This window comes from Tachypleus tridentatus, chromosome 4 (assembly GCF_004210375.1).
Source record: "Tachypleus tridentatus isolate NWPU-2018 chromosome 4, ASM421037v1, whole genome shotgun sequence".
In the NCBI taxonomy this organism is placed as follows: Eukaryota; Metazoa; Arthropoda; class Merostomata; order Xiphosura; family Limulidae; genus Tachypleus; species Tachypleus tridentatus.
In genome coordinates, this window is record NC_134828.1 from 40,447,011 (window position 1) to 40,462,810 (window position 15,800).

General features: G+C 33.0%; 1 protein-coding gene across 3 annotated transcripts in view; it reads left to right on the forward strand.

The window, feature by feature from the left end:
• Window positions 1-9,537, forward strand: part of Sos (Son of sevenless guanine nucleotide exchange factor) — a 109,486-nt gene extending 99,949 nt beyond the window's left edge. For 2 of the 3 annotated variants that reach the window (XM_076497905.1, XM_076497904.1), the window contains exons 23-26: window positions 78-194; window positions 972-1,236; window positions 2,925-2,990; window positions 8,215-9,537. In XM_076497905.1, the coding sequence (XP_076354020.1) occupies window positions 78-194; window positions 972-1,236; window positions 2,925-2,990; window positions 8,215-8,843 (1,077 nt within the window). In that variant the 3' untranslated portion in view covers window positions 8,844-9,537. The remainder of the gene's footprint in view (window positions 1-77; window positions 195-971; window positions 1,237-2,924; window positions 2,991-8,214) is intronic. The other variant, XM_076497906.1, reaches the window with a different exon arrangement.
• Window positions 9,538-15,800: the final 6,263 nt, after the last annotated feature.

Consider the following 15,800-nt stretch of genomic DNA (forward strand, 5'->3'; position numbering starts at 1 on the left):
AACTTGTATGGTATTTGAAATAGCTTAGTTTTATATGTTCACATGACAAAATTTGATTTTATTTGGGTTTTTAACAGCACTTTCTAGAATTTCTCGATCCATTGGAAGGACTCTCAGAGAAAGAATTTAACGATTACTTGTACAGCAAGTCTCTGGAGATTGAGCCAAGGGGTTGCAAACAACCCCCAAAGTTTGTAAGTAACTGGTTTTGAATGTGACTATATTTCTGACATTTTGAACATGTTTTTAACTGTGTTAAGGTAGTAGGTTTCAAAAAAACATATACTTGCATATTGGTTGTATGTTGTTCAGTTAGTTTATTTATATTAGTTTAAATAAAAGTTACATTGGTTATTTCTGACAGTGTGTTTTTAATGTCTAATGTTATTAAACTTAATTTTGTGTGATTACTTTTTTTTTTAATGTTATAGAATAAAATGTGAGCCTTGTATATCTTGAATTCCATGTATAAATATAATTAATAATTCTGTTGTTGTGAGATTTGTTTGTTTTTTCTTTTGCTGGAATTCTTAAAATATGTTAAGACAAAAATAATTTATAGTTGGATATAAATCTAAAAATTCTGTATCATTTCAACATTTTATTTTAGCATATTACTAAAATTGGCAGTTCTACCATTATGGATAGGATTTACTTGAAATTCAATGCAATTTTATAAAACAAATACAACTTTAAAAGGCACTCAGAATTTATTATTAAAGATACAGTAACTTTTCCCATTTTATAATGTGTAATTTCAATGCATGATGAATGATAACTTGAAGTAATTTTTGTTTTTGGTTTTTAACTTGTAAAACAGCTTAGATTGAGTTTGGTTTATTTATGTATTTATAAATATTCTGAGAGTGAAGCTTATTGTGATTATTTAAGAAATCAAGGCATTTTAATTTTCCAGTTGTATGTGTGTATAAAGTTGGATTAGCTGTGTGAATTTTACTTGTTAAAAATAGCCTAGGAAGTGGCCAGATCTGTCCCTGAAATCACCAGGAATCAAACCCAGACTCTCTGGACGCTCAGGTCATCACCTTACTGCACTGCCTTCTGACCTTCGTAGTTTCAGCAGTACCACTCAACTTCTGGGTAATGATGATGATGATAGCCAGTCACCACAAGTTTTAACACCTCCCACTCCCTCTACACCGCTAACACCACCTCATTCAGCAGCAGGGGTAAACAGTGACCATAGTGTGTTTGCACCTGTTATGATTGGAGCAGGTGAGTGCTTAATGATTATTGGAGTTCATGTATAATTTAATCATGTATGTTCATAGACACTTTTACTTTAGCTGAAGTGGCAGTCAAGGCCAGTTTAATAGTAAATTAAAGTTTTAAAATACAAATGAATTCAGTAAAGTTTCTTTGATTGCTTAACTATTGTGGCATTTCCATGTTATGAAAAATGTTTCATTTTAATGTAAAATCTGTTTTATGAACATAACTGCTGTCGAAATTTCATAGGTATTAGAAATATTAATTCTTTAGAACAAATTTTGTGTGGGTGTTCAAAAACAAAATTTGCCATGTTTTAACTTTTAAACAAGTTATGCATGATTACAGTCCTGTTTTAAATGCTCCAAAATATTTTGTTCTACTTGGATATATACATTAGTTTACACTGAAATGCACAAATGTGACATGCAGTTAAAATTTAGGTTAGTAAAATGTAATAATATAGTTTTCCATTTGATATAGGACAACATTTTTCATCATGTAATGAAAAACAACCAACGATAGTGTAATAAGTAAATTTAATTTCATCTTAGTTGAAGTTTTTGTTATTAAGATTTTAAAGATCAGTATGTTACTAAGTAACGTAGTAGTATTTATTACAAAAATTATTTTAATGGTTTAAATTCATATTTCTTTATTAAGTTTTGACATAATATGTCACTTTTTGTAAAGAAACTACATTTTATGTCTCTTAAATGAATTTTTTCAAAATAGAAACTTTAATTTGGAACAACTAAAAGGCCCGGCATGGCCAAGCACGTAAGGCGTGCGACTCGTAATCCGAGGGTCGCGGGTTCTTGCCCGCGTCACGCTAAAAACATGCTTGCCCTCTCAGCCATGGGGGCATTATAATGTGACGGTCAATCCCACTTTTCGTTGGTAAAAGAGTAGCCCAAGAGTTGGCGGTGGGTGGTGATGACTAGCTGCCTTACCTCTAGCCTTACACTGCTAAATTAAACAGTGCTTTGTGTGAAATTCCAAAAAACAAACGAACAACTAAGTTTTTGTGGGCAAATAAACTAGCTCACAGAATTGTTGTGTATTAAATTGTTTTTACTTGTTATAATTGCGTGTATTTTATTTTTGAAATATACAGTATTCGAGCATACGAAGGTAAATTATAAGATTAGTTTCTAAGTAAATATCTAAAACATTTTTTTTGTTTCATCTTGTGTATACTCTGTTATGTTTGTCATTTTGTGCAACTTAGTTTCCCACAAGATAATTTACTTTTTAACATATCTTTTAGGAAAAAAACTATAATTATATAATTTTTGGAATTTGATCCACCAATTGATCCTTTTTAGTAAGATAACTATTCTCTAAGTTGATATTTTGTATACCATTATACCATCTGTTGTTTTTCCCACAGTATTAGCAATATCCTGACATTATTGAAGCAGATTCCATTTTTCACCATTCAACTTGTTTTAAAAGCTTAGTTTCATATTTTCAGTTTTTATTACACTGATCATTAGTTATTTTATAGGCAACAATTGAAACTATAATTTGTATCTCCTTTTGTATAAGTTTAGTACTCCTTTGTGTTGTGAAATGTCAGAAGTTAAACAGTTAATATTTGAAACAGAAATTTAATGTTTAACAAAGGACATGTAGTCAAAGTATGCTGTAATCATCTATTTTTACGTTAATATTTAACTTTATTTTTTGAGATCGTGATGTGACATCTCAGACGTGGAGCCAGCTGGTAGCCAAGTCGCGGTTCTTTTTTGGATCAGGTACACAATGAAAACCTTTTTTTTTTTTTCACTTGTTTTGTTTGTTTGTCAGTTTTTAACCACAAATTTAACTCTTAAGAAAACTAACGTTGACATTAAATATGATGCATGTTTGAAGCAAGATGACCGAAATAAGGAACTTTTTTTATTTTCTGTTATAGGTATAATTATTTTGGGAGTGTTCTTTACACGGTTATTAAGAGACATGTTTAACACTTTTTCATCAGCACATTAAATATTTGTTTTTCCTTATTATTAACTCATGTTTAGCTCACTTTGGCTGGACTGTCTAGGTGTGGAGTATCACATGTTCATATTAAGGTGATATTAAAGTAAAATTGCTCAAATAAGTGTTGGTAGGATGTTTACCATGTGTAATATTTCTTCTTTACCTTAAATATATTCTGGTTATAGAATAGAACTGAAAAATTATATGGAAAATATTTTTATGGTGAATAAAACCTACCTTTGTTATTTTTATTGTTACACATGTTAAAGTGCTGTATACATATGCATTTAATATGATGATGAATTATCCTTCTATGGCCCCCTGACTTAAATGTAATTACAGAGTAATTTTCAGATGTGTCTCTGCATTGTTTAATTGGTTGTTCCTCCAATGTCTTCAGGCTTTCTTGAAAGGTTGTTCAACTCTCACTTACCTTGTGAAAATGTGTGTGATCTGATGATGATACAGTAGACCATTTGATAATTATTGAATTTCATCTCACTGTTTTCTTATATAATTGGTTTAGTTGTGTGTAATGAATACAAGTGTTGGAGAACTTGTACATTTGGTGAAGAAACTGTTTAATTTAACCAGTACACTCATTCATGTGTTTAGAAGTAAATCTACCTTCATTTGTTGTTCATCTATGTATAGGCTACACTGTTTCTAAGTTTTTTCTTTATGTGAATAGTATTGAGAAAAAAAGAGCCCTTATTCATATTTGTTGTCTTTATAATTGTTGTGTAAAAATGAAATTTACTGAACCAGGAAATGTACAGTGCTCATTATTCTTGTAGAAGGTAGGTAGATATAGATTTGAGGTTTAAGGCCCTACAAGAGATGTAACAAACTCAACATTGTTAAACATATGAAGCTTTATATTTATTCCTACAGTTTATAATCATGGTTGTATAAATTCCATGAAGATATAAAAAGATTCTACTCTGCAACTTGTACAGTTTCCCTTATTTTAGAAGTCTTACTTTAATAATTACTTGATATCCACTGAGCTATGTTTCTTTCAAAGTAACTTTCAACATGTCCAGGGTTTAAAATTTTGCTATTAAAGTTTAAGTATTCTTTGAGTTGTGTTCTTATTAAGGTAACTTTCATAACACCTGAGGTTTAATATTTACATGGGTCATCATTAATTTTGTAAATTTCATTGTTGTTAAGCTCAGATACAAACAGGTATTATGCATAACCCATTTTTATTTTGAAAATCTGTTCTTACTATTCCTTCACTTTATTATAACTTGTAGAATGTATCAAAAGTTTGCAAAATATACATATAGTTGTGGTATTTAATTCAATTCACTATTATCTAGCCACACAAAATAAAATATATGACCACTTAAGTTATACTCTTTCAAAAAGTTCTTTTAATACTAAAACCAACTCTTTCACTGTGATACAGTGAATACTTATATCACCTTTAAAAAATTTACTCAACCATCCTTGCTTTTGCATATGTTTACAGAATTTTCAGAACACGACAGAACAGTACTCAAGTGAAAACCAAACATGTTCAGATGTGCTTATTGCACATGAATTTTCTTTGAAATATACAAAATGTATCTTTTTTTTCATTGACATAAAATCACATGAACATAACTCTGAATTTGGCTTTTAAAAATCAATTTGATGTTGCATCATTACATGAAAATTGTGACTTAACTTTTTTGGTGTAGAAACAAGTTTTGCTAAACTTTAATAACACATACAAAAATTAACACACATTTATGAACAGTCACTGTTAAAAGTACATTTATAATAGTTGCTCTTAGTACACCTTAAATCTATCTATCTATATATATACAGTTGTTTTGTTGCACCTTTTTTTCTTCTGTTGTTATTTGGATATGTAATGGTTGGTCACGCACCTATTTTGCCGTGTTATACAAGTGTAAAATACTTGAAATGATATTTTAAACCACAAAAATGACTGAACTTACCTTGCTTCTGTGTAAGTTGTAATAACCCTCAGTTGAAGAATGAGTGTTAGTGTTACACATAGCTGGTAACATGACTTGTAGGCTTAGAAAATGTGTTCTTAACGAAACTTTTATTTTGTGCAATTTCAGTTTTCCTGATTCTTTTCATATTTTGTTTGCTGAAATTGCATGAAACCCATTTGTTAATGTTTATTACAAAGAACATTACAGATGTTTATTTTAATTATTATTCATCAAATCTGACAATTTTATGATATTCATTTCCTGAGATCTTGACTTGTGCATAAAACTGACACTTTGCTCTTAAACATTTCCATAAACAAATCTATTATATGAAAACACACAACTGGTACATTTACAGGAGCCACAAACAATTTGTAATGGTAACCAGGTGAAAGAGAAAATAATTTGCAAATAAGTTGTACATTAAATTATTATTTTTATGCAAGTCATATGGTTTAGTTAGAACTTTGCACTTTGTTTTAATGCTACCGTACATTTTTTTAACGTATGATTCTGGAATATTGTTCCAAGTGCCCTGTATTACTTTCAATAAATAGGTAAAGTTATTTGGTAATCATCTGAACAAGTTTTATTTTAAAATGCGTATACATTCTCAAGATTGTTCATGTTATGACTCTGTGTAGGTCAAACCATGGTTGTGAGTGTCCATTGACCTCTTTACCGTCAATATATCATTTCACCATATTTTACCAAAAAATGAATTAGTGTCTGGTGATGAGTGAAATTTTACCTGTACTTGTTAACAGTCAGAATACCATTAGTTTTATGTGGCTCAACAACACCACTGACAGAGATAGTCCCAAACTTCTGTTGATCTTCTCCTTCACTGTAGATACTGTTCTTCTTTGTTCTGTTTAGCAGTCATGGCTTATTGCCAAACAATTCAGTGTGTAAATAACATGCCTTCAGCAAAGCTTATGATGCTTGTTTGTAATATTACTCTCATTTCAAACTTTTTACGTGGTTCATTTTTCTCAGCAATAGTTTTAAAGCATCTATGTATCTTTAACTAATTATTATTATTACACACACACGTATATATTTTTTACAAAGAACATACTCCAAGCTATTTAACATTGATTTAGAGAGTTTTCAGTGTTTTTTTTTCATCGTCCAATTCTGTTATTAGCAGTGCTAGTTTCACTCACCTTCTTCAATTTCATATTCGATTCCTACTGGAATATGGAGTCTTGCTTTCAAGTTTTGACATGGAATGCCCTTCATTACCTAAAACTTTGATTTTAGTATCTTGTCATACAGTATTTCAAACCTTGTAACCAAGAGTGCTTGTACTCTTATAGACGTTTTAACAACGTGGAATTTTCTGATTGGTTGATTGACAACTACTCACAGTATAAAGTATGAACTCTGGTGTAGTTAATTATAAAAACATGTTACCTTCTTATATTATTTTTTTTTTTATACTGTTTTTTTCTTCACCACTTCCATAATTGTCTTTCATTAAGTTTTTTTGTGGGTAATTTTCTCAAAACTTTTCTGATAACACATGCACAAGTATGTCTCCCTTTTCTCCCAGGTGGATTTAGTAGGCTTGAGGGTGATGCTTGTGATAACACAAGTATGTCTCCCTTTTCTCCCAGGTGGATTTAGTAGGCTTGAGGGTGATACTTGTGATAACACAAGTATGTCTCCCTTTTCTCCCAGGTGGATTTAGTAGGCTTGAGGGTGATACTTGTGATAACACAAGTATGTCTCCCTTTTCTCCCAGGTGGATTTAGTAGGCTTGAGGGCTTATTATACTAAAATTTTGAAGTTCCGTCTTTCTGGTGGGTACAGCTCGTTGTCTAGCTTTTGCTTTAAACAAGAACAGTTTTCTTCCCTGCACCTTTCATTTGCACATTTGTATATTATGATTATAACTTTTAACTTATTTTCTTCCACACTCAAAATAACACTTTCTTCTTATAGAGAATGGGGAAAAAAATTAGTAGTTCAAAGGAGATGGAACAACAACATCTTTAAAATAACATAAATGTATAATGTACTGGGACAACATGGGATCTATTGGTCCGTGTCAGCTGTCTCCTATTCTAAACTAAAACTATTAGTAACTGAATTTAAAAAAACAACATAAAAAACCCTTAAAACCTGTTTTTATCATTCATGTACTTTATTTCTAGTGATGTATAATCTATCTGGACTTGTATTCAATATTTCTGTAAAATAATACAACCAAAAAAGCTTATTTGCTCTACCACTAGCAGCAGCATACTGCTTGGATGTTGAACAACAAAGGCCCTTTTCTTTCATGACACTGTTATTCCCATTCAGGTTATGTGTATAACTCAAATTATGATAACCCATATGCATTACCTTGTTTTTATTATAATTAAAATTCATCTGTCGTGTCTTTGTCAAACTCATTACATTATTTAAATCTTTTTGTAAATCAGCAGCATCCTCTACACCCAAGACCTTTATATCATCTGCACATTTATTGACTATTTCTTCATCTATGTCATTGATGTAAAACAAAAAGAGCAAAAGTCCTAAATTGAACCTTGAGGTACCCCACTTGTAACATTAATGCAGTTTGAATCTGTTTGTAACAACCCCTTGCTTTCTTCCATCTAATCATTCTACTATCCAGTTTAACTCATCCCCCACACCAAAAGAGATAATTTTTGTTTTTCTGATTTGATAACTTTCTCAAGAATAATGACTAGCAGTGAATAAAGAATCAAGTTGTTGAACCTATAGTAGCAATATATTTTATTCTGCACTTCTACATTACACATTGTTGCCTTATTTTAATTTCAGATTCATAGGTGCTCTTGTCTGTATTAATACATGTGATGGGCTACATTCTTTAAGCTATCATTAAATATTATACTGTCTTTTTACCTCAAAATACTGTAAGTAGGTGTGCTTTAAGATCTGTTATTTTTTCTCTTGTGCTACATGAATTTAGGATACTGCCTTCTTGAATCGGTAGTATCATTTTGTTCAGAAGTTCATCATACTTCCTTTGAGTGACTTTTATTTTCTTCCTCAGGTGCCACTGCTCTTCCTGGAACCATTAGTGCAACAACTAGCCCAACTTCCACTGTTGCTCCAACAACAATTTTAGCAGCTGTAAGCATGACAGGTATTTTGACACCAACACCTGCACCTCCACCAGTGACAAATCCTTTGGTACCACCTCCTCTCCCTCCAAGAAGGAAGAGAGAGCCTTCTGTAGGAGAAACATCTCCTAAAGTCAAGCAAGCTCCAGATGCTCCCATGCTTCCCCCACGAGAGAAAGAAACCAGCCCTCCTCCCTTACCTCCTAGGCGGGATCAGACTTGTGGGTCCACACTACCTCGCATGCATTCCAGTTCTCATCTTCCGCCTCATGTTAGGTCTTTATCTGGACCTGGTTTCAACTTCTCCAGCTATCCTGATGTTACTTTACCACGTCGTATTGCTACTCCAGAGTTGCCCTTACAGCCTCCACCTACACATCGCAGACATTCTCAGACCAGCATTAATAGCCCTCCAACTACAGCAACACCATTTGTTAGGACAACAGCAAGCTCTTCTGCTGGTAATCCCAATCAGCCCTTGTCATTTGGCTCAGAAACTCCTCAGCTGCCTCCAAAAACACACCGTTTCCTGATGAACAACCATGCCACTGCCAGGTAGCCCATAGGGAAAAAATAGACTTACTTAGCAATCTAGTGTATAGATAGATAAACTGATTCTGTGTTGAATGAATTAGTGGAATGGTAAGCAGCGAAGTATGTGTGTGTGTGTGTGTGTGTGTGTGTATATATATATATATATATATGTATTTAATTTGCAATATATATGTGTTTGTATATATATATATATATATATATATATATAAAACTTCCAGTATATATATATATATATATACACACACACACACACATGCTGTGTGTGTGTATGTATGTATGTATAATTGTCTATATATCTATGTGTGTGTGTGTATTCATATAGACACACTCACCCACATATAAATGTTGCAAACATGCTTTGGAATACAGCTGATCAACTACTGTGGTAAACACCTGTGGCCATGAGATTTAGTGTATAATATTAAATGCATTATTTGTTTGTTTTTGTCAAAGTACAGACACTATAGTTGTAGAAGGCAGATAGATCTAGGCTTCTTCCAGTAACAAACACACATCTGAGGTTTGAAGCCCTAGAAGAAATGTAACAGTCTTGACAATGTGAAGAGTTAAACATATAAAGCTCTTTGTATTTATTCCTCCTGTTTGTAATCATGATTTGTATAAACTCCATGAAAATGTAAAAGATTCTACTCTAGCAGTTTGTGAAGGAAGAAATAAAAAAAGATTCTAAAACTTTACAGATGATGTCTGCTTTTATTTTAAACATATTAACAAAATTGAAATTGATGATGGTTTTTATTACACAAATTTATCACTGCACTATAACAACAAAGATACATTTAGGATATACTAAATTCTGTTATTTTACATCTAGATTTAGATTAAAATTTATAAGACTTGTGAATCTTTTATTGCACTTGTACTTTCCTTCACTGTAGTGCAAATATTGCATTCCATGTACACGTAAAGAATCATACTAGATGTATTTTCTGCTTGCACATGATGAACCATTCTGTGTGCGTTTGCAAGTGTTAATGGGATGTTTTCTACCTACATGCAATGAGCTGCACAGATATGTTTTGTGGTCTTAGTGGGCTGTTTACCTTTAACACTGTGATAATCACTTAATTGTGGATTCATCATACTTTATTTTTTCTCAGCAATTACATGGAAATCTATATACCCCAAACAATGTTCCCTAAGATTTTTTCAATCCATGTGCAGAATTAATTTTGTCATGTGCACCAGTATCAGGCAATGTGTTGATGTGAGCTACCAGTTTTTTTTTTTGTGGTGTGGGGGTTCTTTTTAGACTGCCTGGCATGGCCAGGTGGTTAAGGAACTCAACTCATAATCTGAGGTTTACAGGTTCAAATCCCCATCACATCAGCCCAAGTAGAGACCTTCTAGGATATTCTAATTGTCATTTGTTTACTGTAAAAGATGGCATCAATGTTGGTTACTGTGTCCAGCCTCTAAAGCTAACAAAGATTGCTAGTAAACTTTTTTTTTCTCCTCTAAAATTACTACTAGAGATGACCAATTACTCTTGAAAAGTTGTAAGATTCCATAAGCAGCAGCTACTGTATTGTAGCACTTTCAACCTTTGCAGAGCTTCAAGGAAGCTGATGTTCTAGTTGATTTATTGGATATGTATCTTCTGTATTCATATGGTACTAAGTCTCTGCTGTTCAACCAATTCATGCATTTGAGCTCACAATTACATCAGTATATTCACCTAACAAGTCGCTGAGTTGCTATTGCTGCATTGAGTGAAGATGGTCATTGCAATTTTCAACCAACAAACTTGGGAATGTCAATGGCTAGGCACCTGTTTTCATTTGTGGTGTGACAGATGCAGTACTAGCTTTACTGCTAGTGTTGGATATATCCATTTTGGTCACATCCTCTAAAACAATTCCAGTGTATAGATAGATAACTGGTCATATATAGCTGCAAAACAACATTGTTAACTTCATCTCTTGTTAGATAGACCACTGTACAAACTGATGCTATTTTGCAAACAGAAGTTTATTTCATATGTAACCTCTATAACCATATTGCACACCATCTACACATCAGGTTTATTCCAGATTAAAAGTTCCACTTGTGTACATGAAGGTGCTTTTATTCTATGCATCATTCATTTGTATAATTCACTGTTCCTGATCTTTATCTGATTAACATTAAACGAACTTTCCATGGAACATTGGTTAATTTGTTGGAGAAGTGTAACTGAAAGACAAGGTCTGCCATGTGTCTGCTCAAACGATGTCAGTTTCAGAACAGCAATTAGAAATGAATACCTTCGTTTTATGGGTGACACCTACTAGAATGAGCCAGAGATTTATTTCTCATCTATCATTCTATCACCATTTGCCAAAATGAAGGTATTATCTACTGGCTACAGTGATGATCTCTCTTGGATGACATCAAGGATTGCAAGGTCTAGTAAGGCTCTTGCCACTCATGTGACTATTAAGAACTCAATATCTTGCTTTTTTACCCTCAACACAACATACATTTCATATGGCACTGATAGAAAATTGGATAATTACTTAACTATTTAATGGAAGAGGTTCACCATATTTTTTCAAGTTAATATCCAAGTCTGACTTTTGCTGTATCAATTTCCTGAGAAATTTTCTAGTATATCAACTATTTGTTACTGGTCATTCCAGACCTGCTGATCTTATGGCCATTATCGATATCTCTCCCTACATTGCTGCTCAATAAAGTGTTGGTAATGTGATTTAACTGGCATCTGTTGAACTGTTGACTGAAAACAGTATATCTGCTGTCTTTATTAGATGGCAAAATATGAAAAGTTCCTTTAGTAGGGTTCCACCAATTCATAAGTTCTTCCTGTCCTGGATAATATCCAGGCTTAGGCATGAAAAGGCCCTGCCTACTTACTAGAAACCAATATAAATATTACAGTATCAATATTTGTGAATGACTAGCTCACTATTTTTGTGCCAAGCCTAGATGAGATTAAGAAAGAGATTTTTCTATGCGAAATTCCAACTTTATTAGGTCTACTAAACGCAGTTTTTGATTTGTTTTTGTCGGATTTGACCCTATTTGTAGCCATTTAGGAACATTGACCTGAAAAACGAATATTAATGAAAATACTTTAACACGTTTCAACTTTTTCAATCTGTACACTAAATATGTATTGTCTTTGTTTATAAAAGTTTGATTGTACGCATATGGTGAATATGCAACACAACATACGGTAAAATTTAGCCTAGCAAAATTTGAATACGTTTTGATCACTTTGACTGTAATTTACTCAGCAATTAGACATAATAGAGGGCAGCACCATCTATTCACTGTAAGTGTAGACATACGAGAACAGTGTCCTTCAAGGGAAAACTAATCAGTAAAAGATATTTTAATTGACAAGGAAATCAATTAAATTACTTTGTTGTCATTTCGCAACTAAGCACATAAAGAGTTAACACTTAGTCGAGGTTTAGCTATACACGTAAGAGCCTGAATAGATTCGCCTGAGGAGTAAACACCACAACTGTCATTACAGGTTTTATATTCTGTAGTATTCAGGCCAAATTTACCACTTAAAGCCATTTCGTAATGCTATATTAATTTTGTCTTCAATAATTTATAAAAAATATTTTATTCTTTATTTTAATACCTTAAAATTGTTTTATTCTTCTAATTCTTTCTCTCTCTCTCACACTTTTTTCTTGACTTTCTTTTAATACTCTTACTATCACTATCAAAGCTTCAATATCTTTTCTAGCTTTGAATGCCATAATGAAACTGAGCCAAAGTTCTATCTTAGGTTTTATTTTCATCAAAATAATATTTCTGACATAAGTATGGTATCACTGTTTTATTATTGGGTCGATTTTTTTACATTATTTAATGAAAATATTACGAAGCTCAGTTTATTTCTTAATTTTCGTTTGTTGGGAGTTACTATAACTTGTACACAGCCATAATTGTAAACTAAGTTTACAAATAACACTTCAACAGAAATTTATTCATTAACTTTCAAATGAATTTATTTGTACAATAACATGCCTAATCGATCGTGTAACTAAATAAATACTATAACTTCATGATGTTAGAAAAATACGTCGGTTCAAGATGTCTTGATAGAAATTAATAAAAACCCTGTAATCCGAGCGCTTTCGAAAGGTGGACCTTTCTTCTTTTGGGGCAAATTAGGAATACTTCTTACTCAATGAACAAACTGAAAAGTTATTTAGTGCATTACTAATCCTCATATTTAGTATGTGTCTTTGTTATCTCCACATTGAAGGTAGACGAAGGCTGTTTTCACACTTTGTATGTGTGTTTGTTAGCAAACTGAAAAGTGATTTAGTGCATTACTAATCCTCATATTTATTATGCATCTTTGTTATCTCCACATTGAAGGTTTAGGTGTTTTCTTTGATCAATTTCCTTGATCTTTTATAATATTCTAAATCTCCTGCCATACCAGTTAGCTTAAATTTCTTAGCTTTATAATGATTTTATTTAATCTTATCCTTTATATACTTTGTGAGCCAACATAGTTTTTAAATTGTAATCATCCTTTTCTTTCTAAAGGAATATGTTTATCTTGAATATTCAAAAATTTATTTTCAAAATATTTCACATTTTATCAGTATGTCCAGATAATTCAGTTGCACAATTTACAACAGACAATTTGTCGCTTCTTTTTTTTTCAGAATTTGCCTTTTTATCTTTGTAATAAAAAATCATTATTCCTGATTTCATATTCAGTAAAACATCAAACCCAACAGATCAAATATTACTTGCATCCACATTTCCCCCCTCTAAACCAATTTTGTGTTAGAAGTTAATAATAAATCTGCAATGGCATTTTTATATGCAAAAACGGCTCGTTTATATGCCGTTTTTGCATATAAATTTCTCAACAAGTGGGTTTCTCGTCATCACTGCAATGGCATTGTTTCTAGTAGGTTCCTTGACCAGTTGGTGAAGAAAATCATCTTGAACTTTTGTCCGTCATGGCTTGACTCTAACGTTTCCTAATAAAGGAAAAATTAAATTAAAATCAATCATAATTATTACCTCATTAACAACTGAAACCTTATTATCACTGTATCATCTGGTCGTCAGTAACATTCCCATTAAACGTATTTTCCTTTTGTACCCATTAATAGCAACCAAATGGATACAGTTTCCTCGCTATTATCTAAATGTTCAACTCCAGTTGGACGTAACTCTTAGGTTACATTCCTCCCTCTCTTTTTAGTTTGTTTGTTTGTTTGTTTTGGAATTTCGCACAAAGCTACTCGAGGGCTATCTGTGCTAGCCGTCCCTAATTTAGCAGTGTAAGACTAGAGGGAAGGCAGCTAGTCATCACCACCCACCGCCAACTCTTGGGCTACTCTTTTACCAACGAATAGTGGGACTGACCGTCACATTATACACCCCCACGGCTGGGAGGGCGAGCATGTTTAGCGCGACGGGGGCGCGAACCCGCGACCCTCGGATTACGAGTCGCACGCCTTACGCGCTAGGCCATGCCGGGCCTAATACTTTCATTCCCATGCCGGGAATTGAACCCGGGCCTCCTGGGTGAGAGCCAGGCTCTTTTTAGTAATTCATCCCTATTAAATAACGTATAATTCTCTATTTCAAAGAAATTTCTGTCATTAAAACCGTCTACATTGAACTATGTTTCAGTTATTCCCATTATATTAAAATCTTCCATTCGTACCAGGTTATTTTAGGCCATGAAAAGTTGCTTTCTTGATATGTAATTGAAAAAAAATTTGATATATACATTTAGAAATTTCAAATATATTTTAAAGTAAAATTTTCATGAAGTCAATACCCCATGCACATAATTACTTTCAAACTCGTGTGCCCGGCCAGGCCAAGTGGGTTAAGACGTTCGACTTGTAATCCGAGGGTCGCGGGTTCTAATCCCCGTCGCACCAAACATGCTCGCTCTTTCAGCTATGGGGGCGTTATAATGTTACGTTTAATCTCACTATTCATTGGCAAAAGAGTAACCCAAGAGTTGACGGTAGGTGGTGATGACTATCTGCTTTCTCTGTAGTCTTGCACTGCTAAATTAGGGACGGCTAGCGCAGATAGCCCTCGAGTAGCTTTGCGCGAAATTCAAAAAACAAACAAAAAAACTTTCAAACTTAGCCACAAAAAACAAAATAAACCTATTTTCAAGCCTAATTACCATATCTTTCGATAGCTAACAGTAAGGATATGCTTTTCATATATTATATCAGTATAGCAATTAATTTAACATCTAATAAAAAGGAAAGGTCAGCATGGACGGGGTTCTTGGTTTACAATGTAATGCTCGTGGGTTCAAATCCCCGTCCCACACAAACATGTTCACCCTTTCAACTGTAGGAGCGTTATATTGTGACAATTTCACTATTCGCTGATAAAAGAGTACCCTTAGTCTTTCATTTCTAAACTAGGAACGGCTAGCGCAGATATCCCTGGTGCAGCTTTGTTCGAAATTCAAAACAAATGAAAAGTAAATAGTAATTTGTAATCCCAATATAGAAAGAAAGGTTTGAAATGTTTCAGAAGAAAACTGCTGAAATGTTATTGCTGATTATACTGATGATACCCCTACTTTGTGTATCCTTTGAGCAGGATCTTGACCTTCGTGAATAGCTTCTATAGCCAAGTATTAATCTTCTGAGCCTCCTACTGATTCTAACATTCTTTCGTTAACAACGTTAAACTTAGAGCTCAAAGAACATCCTCTTAGTGATGCGGGAATTTCTGAATCCTGTGCCTAGGCAAGATCTAAGGATTCAATGTCTATGAATTTGAAAGGGGTGAAACGGGCATAGCCTGAAAAAACCTACTTTCACTGGCTAGACACCTAATGTGTACTATGTGATCAGTGTCTAAATACTGCAGCTCAAAGAAAGAAAAATCGTGACTAATCGACATATTAATTCGTTAATGTTTTTTACTAAATAAGAAACGTTATAATAAAAAAAAGGGGTTTAAT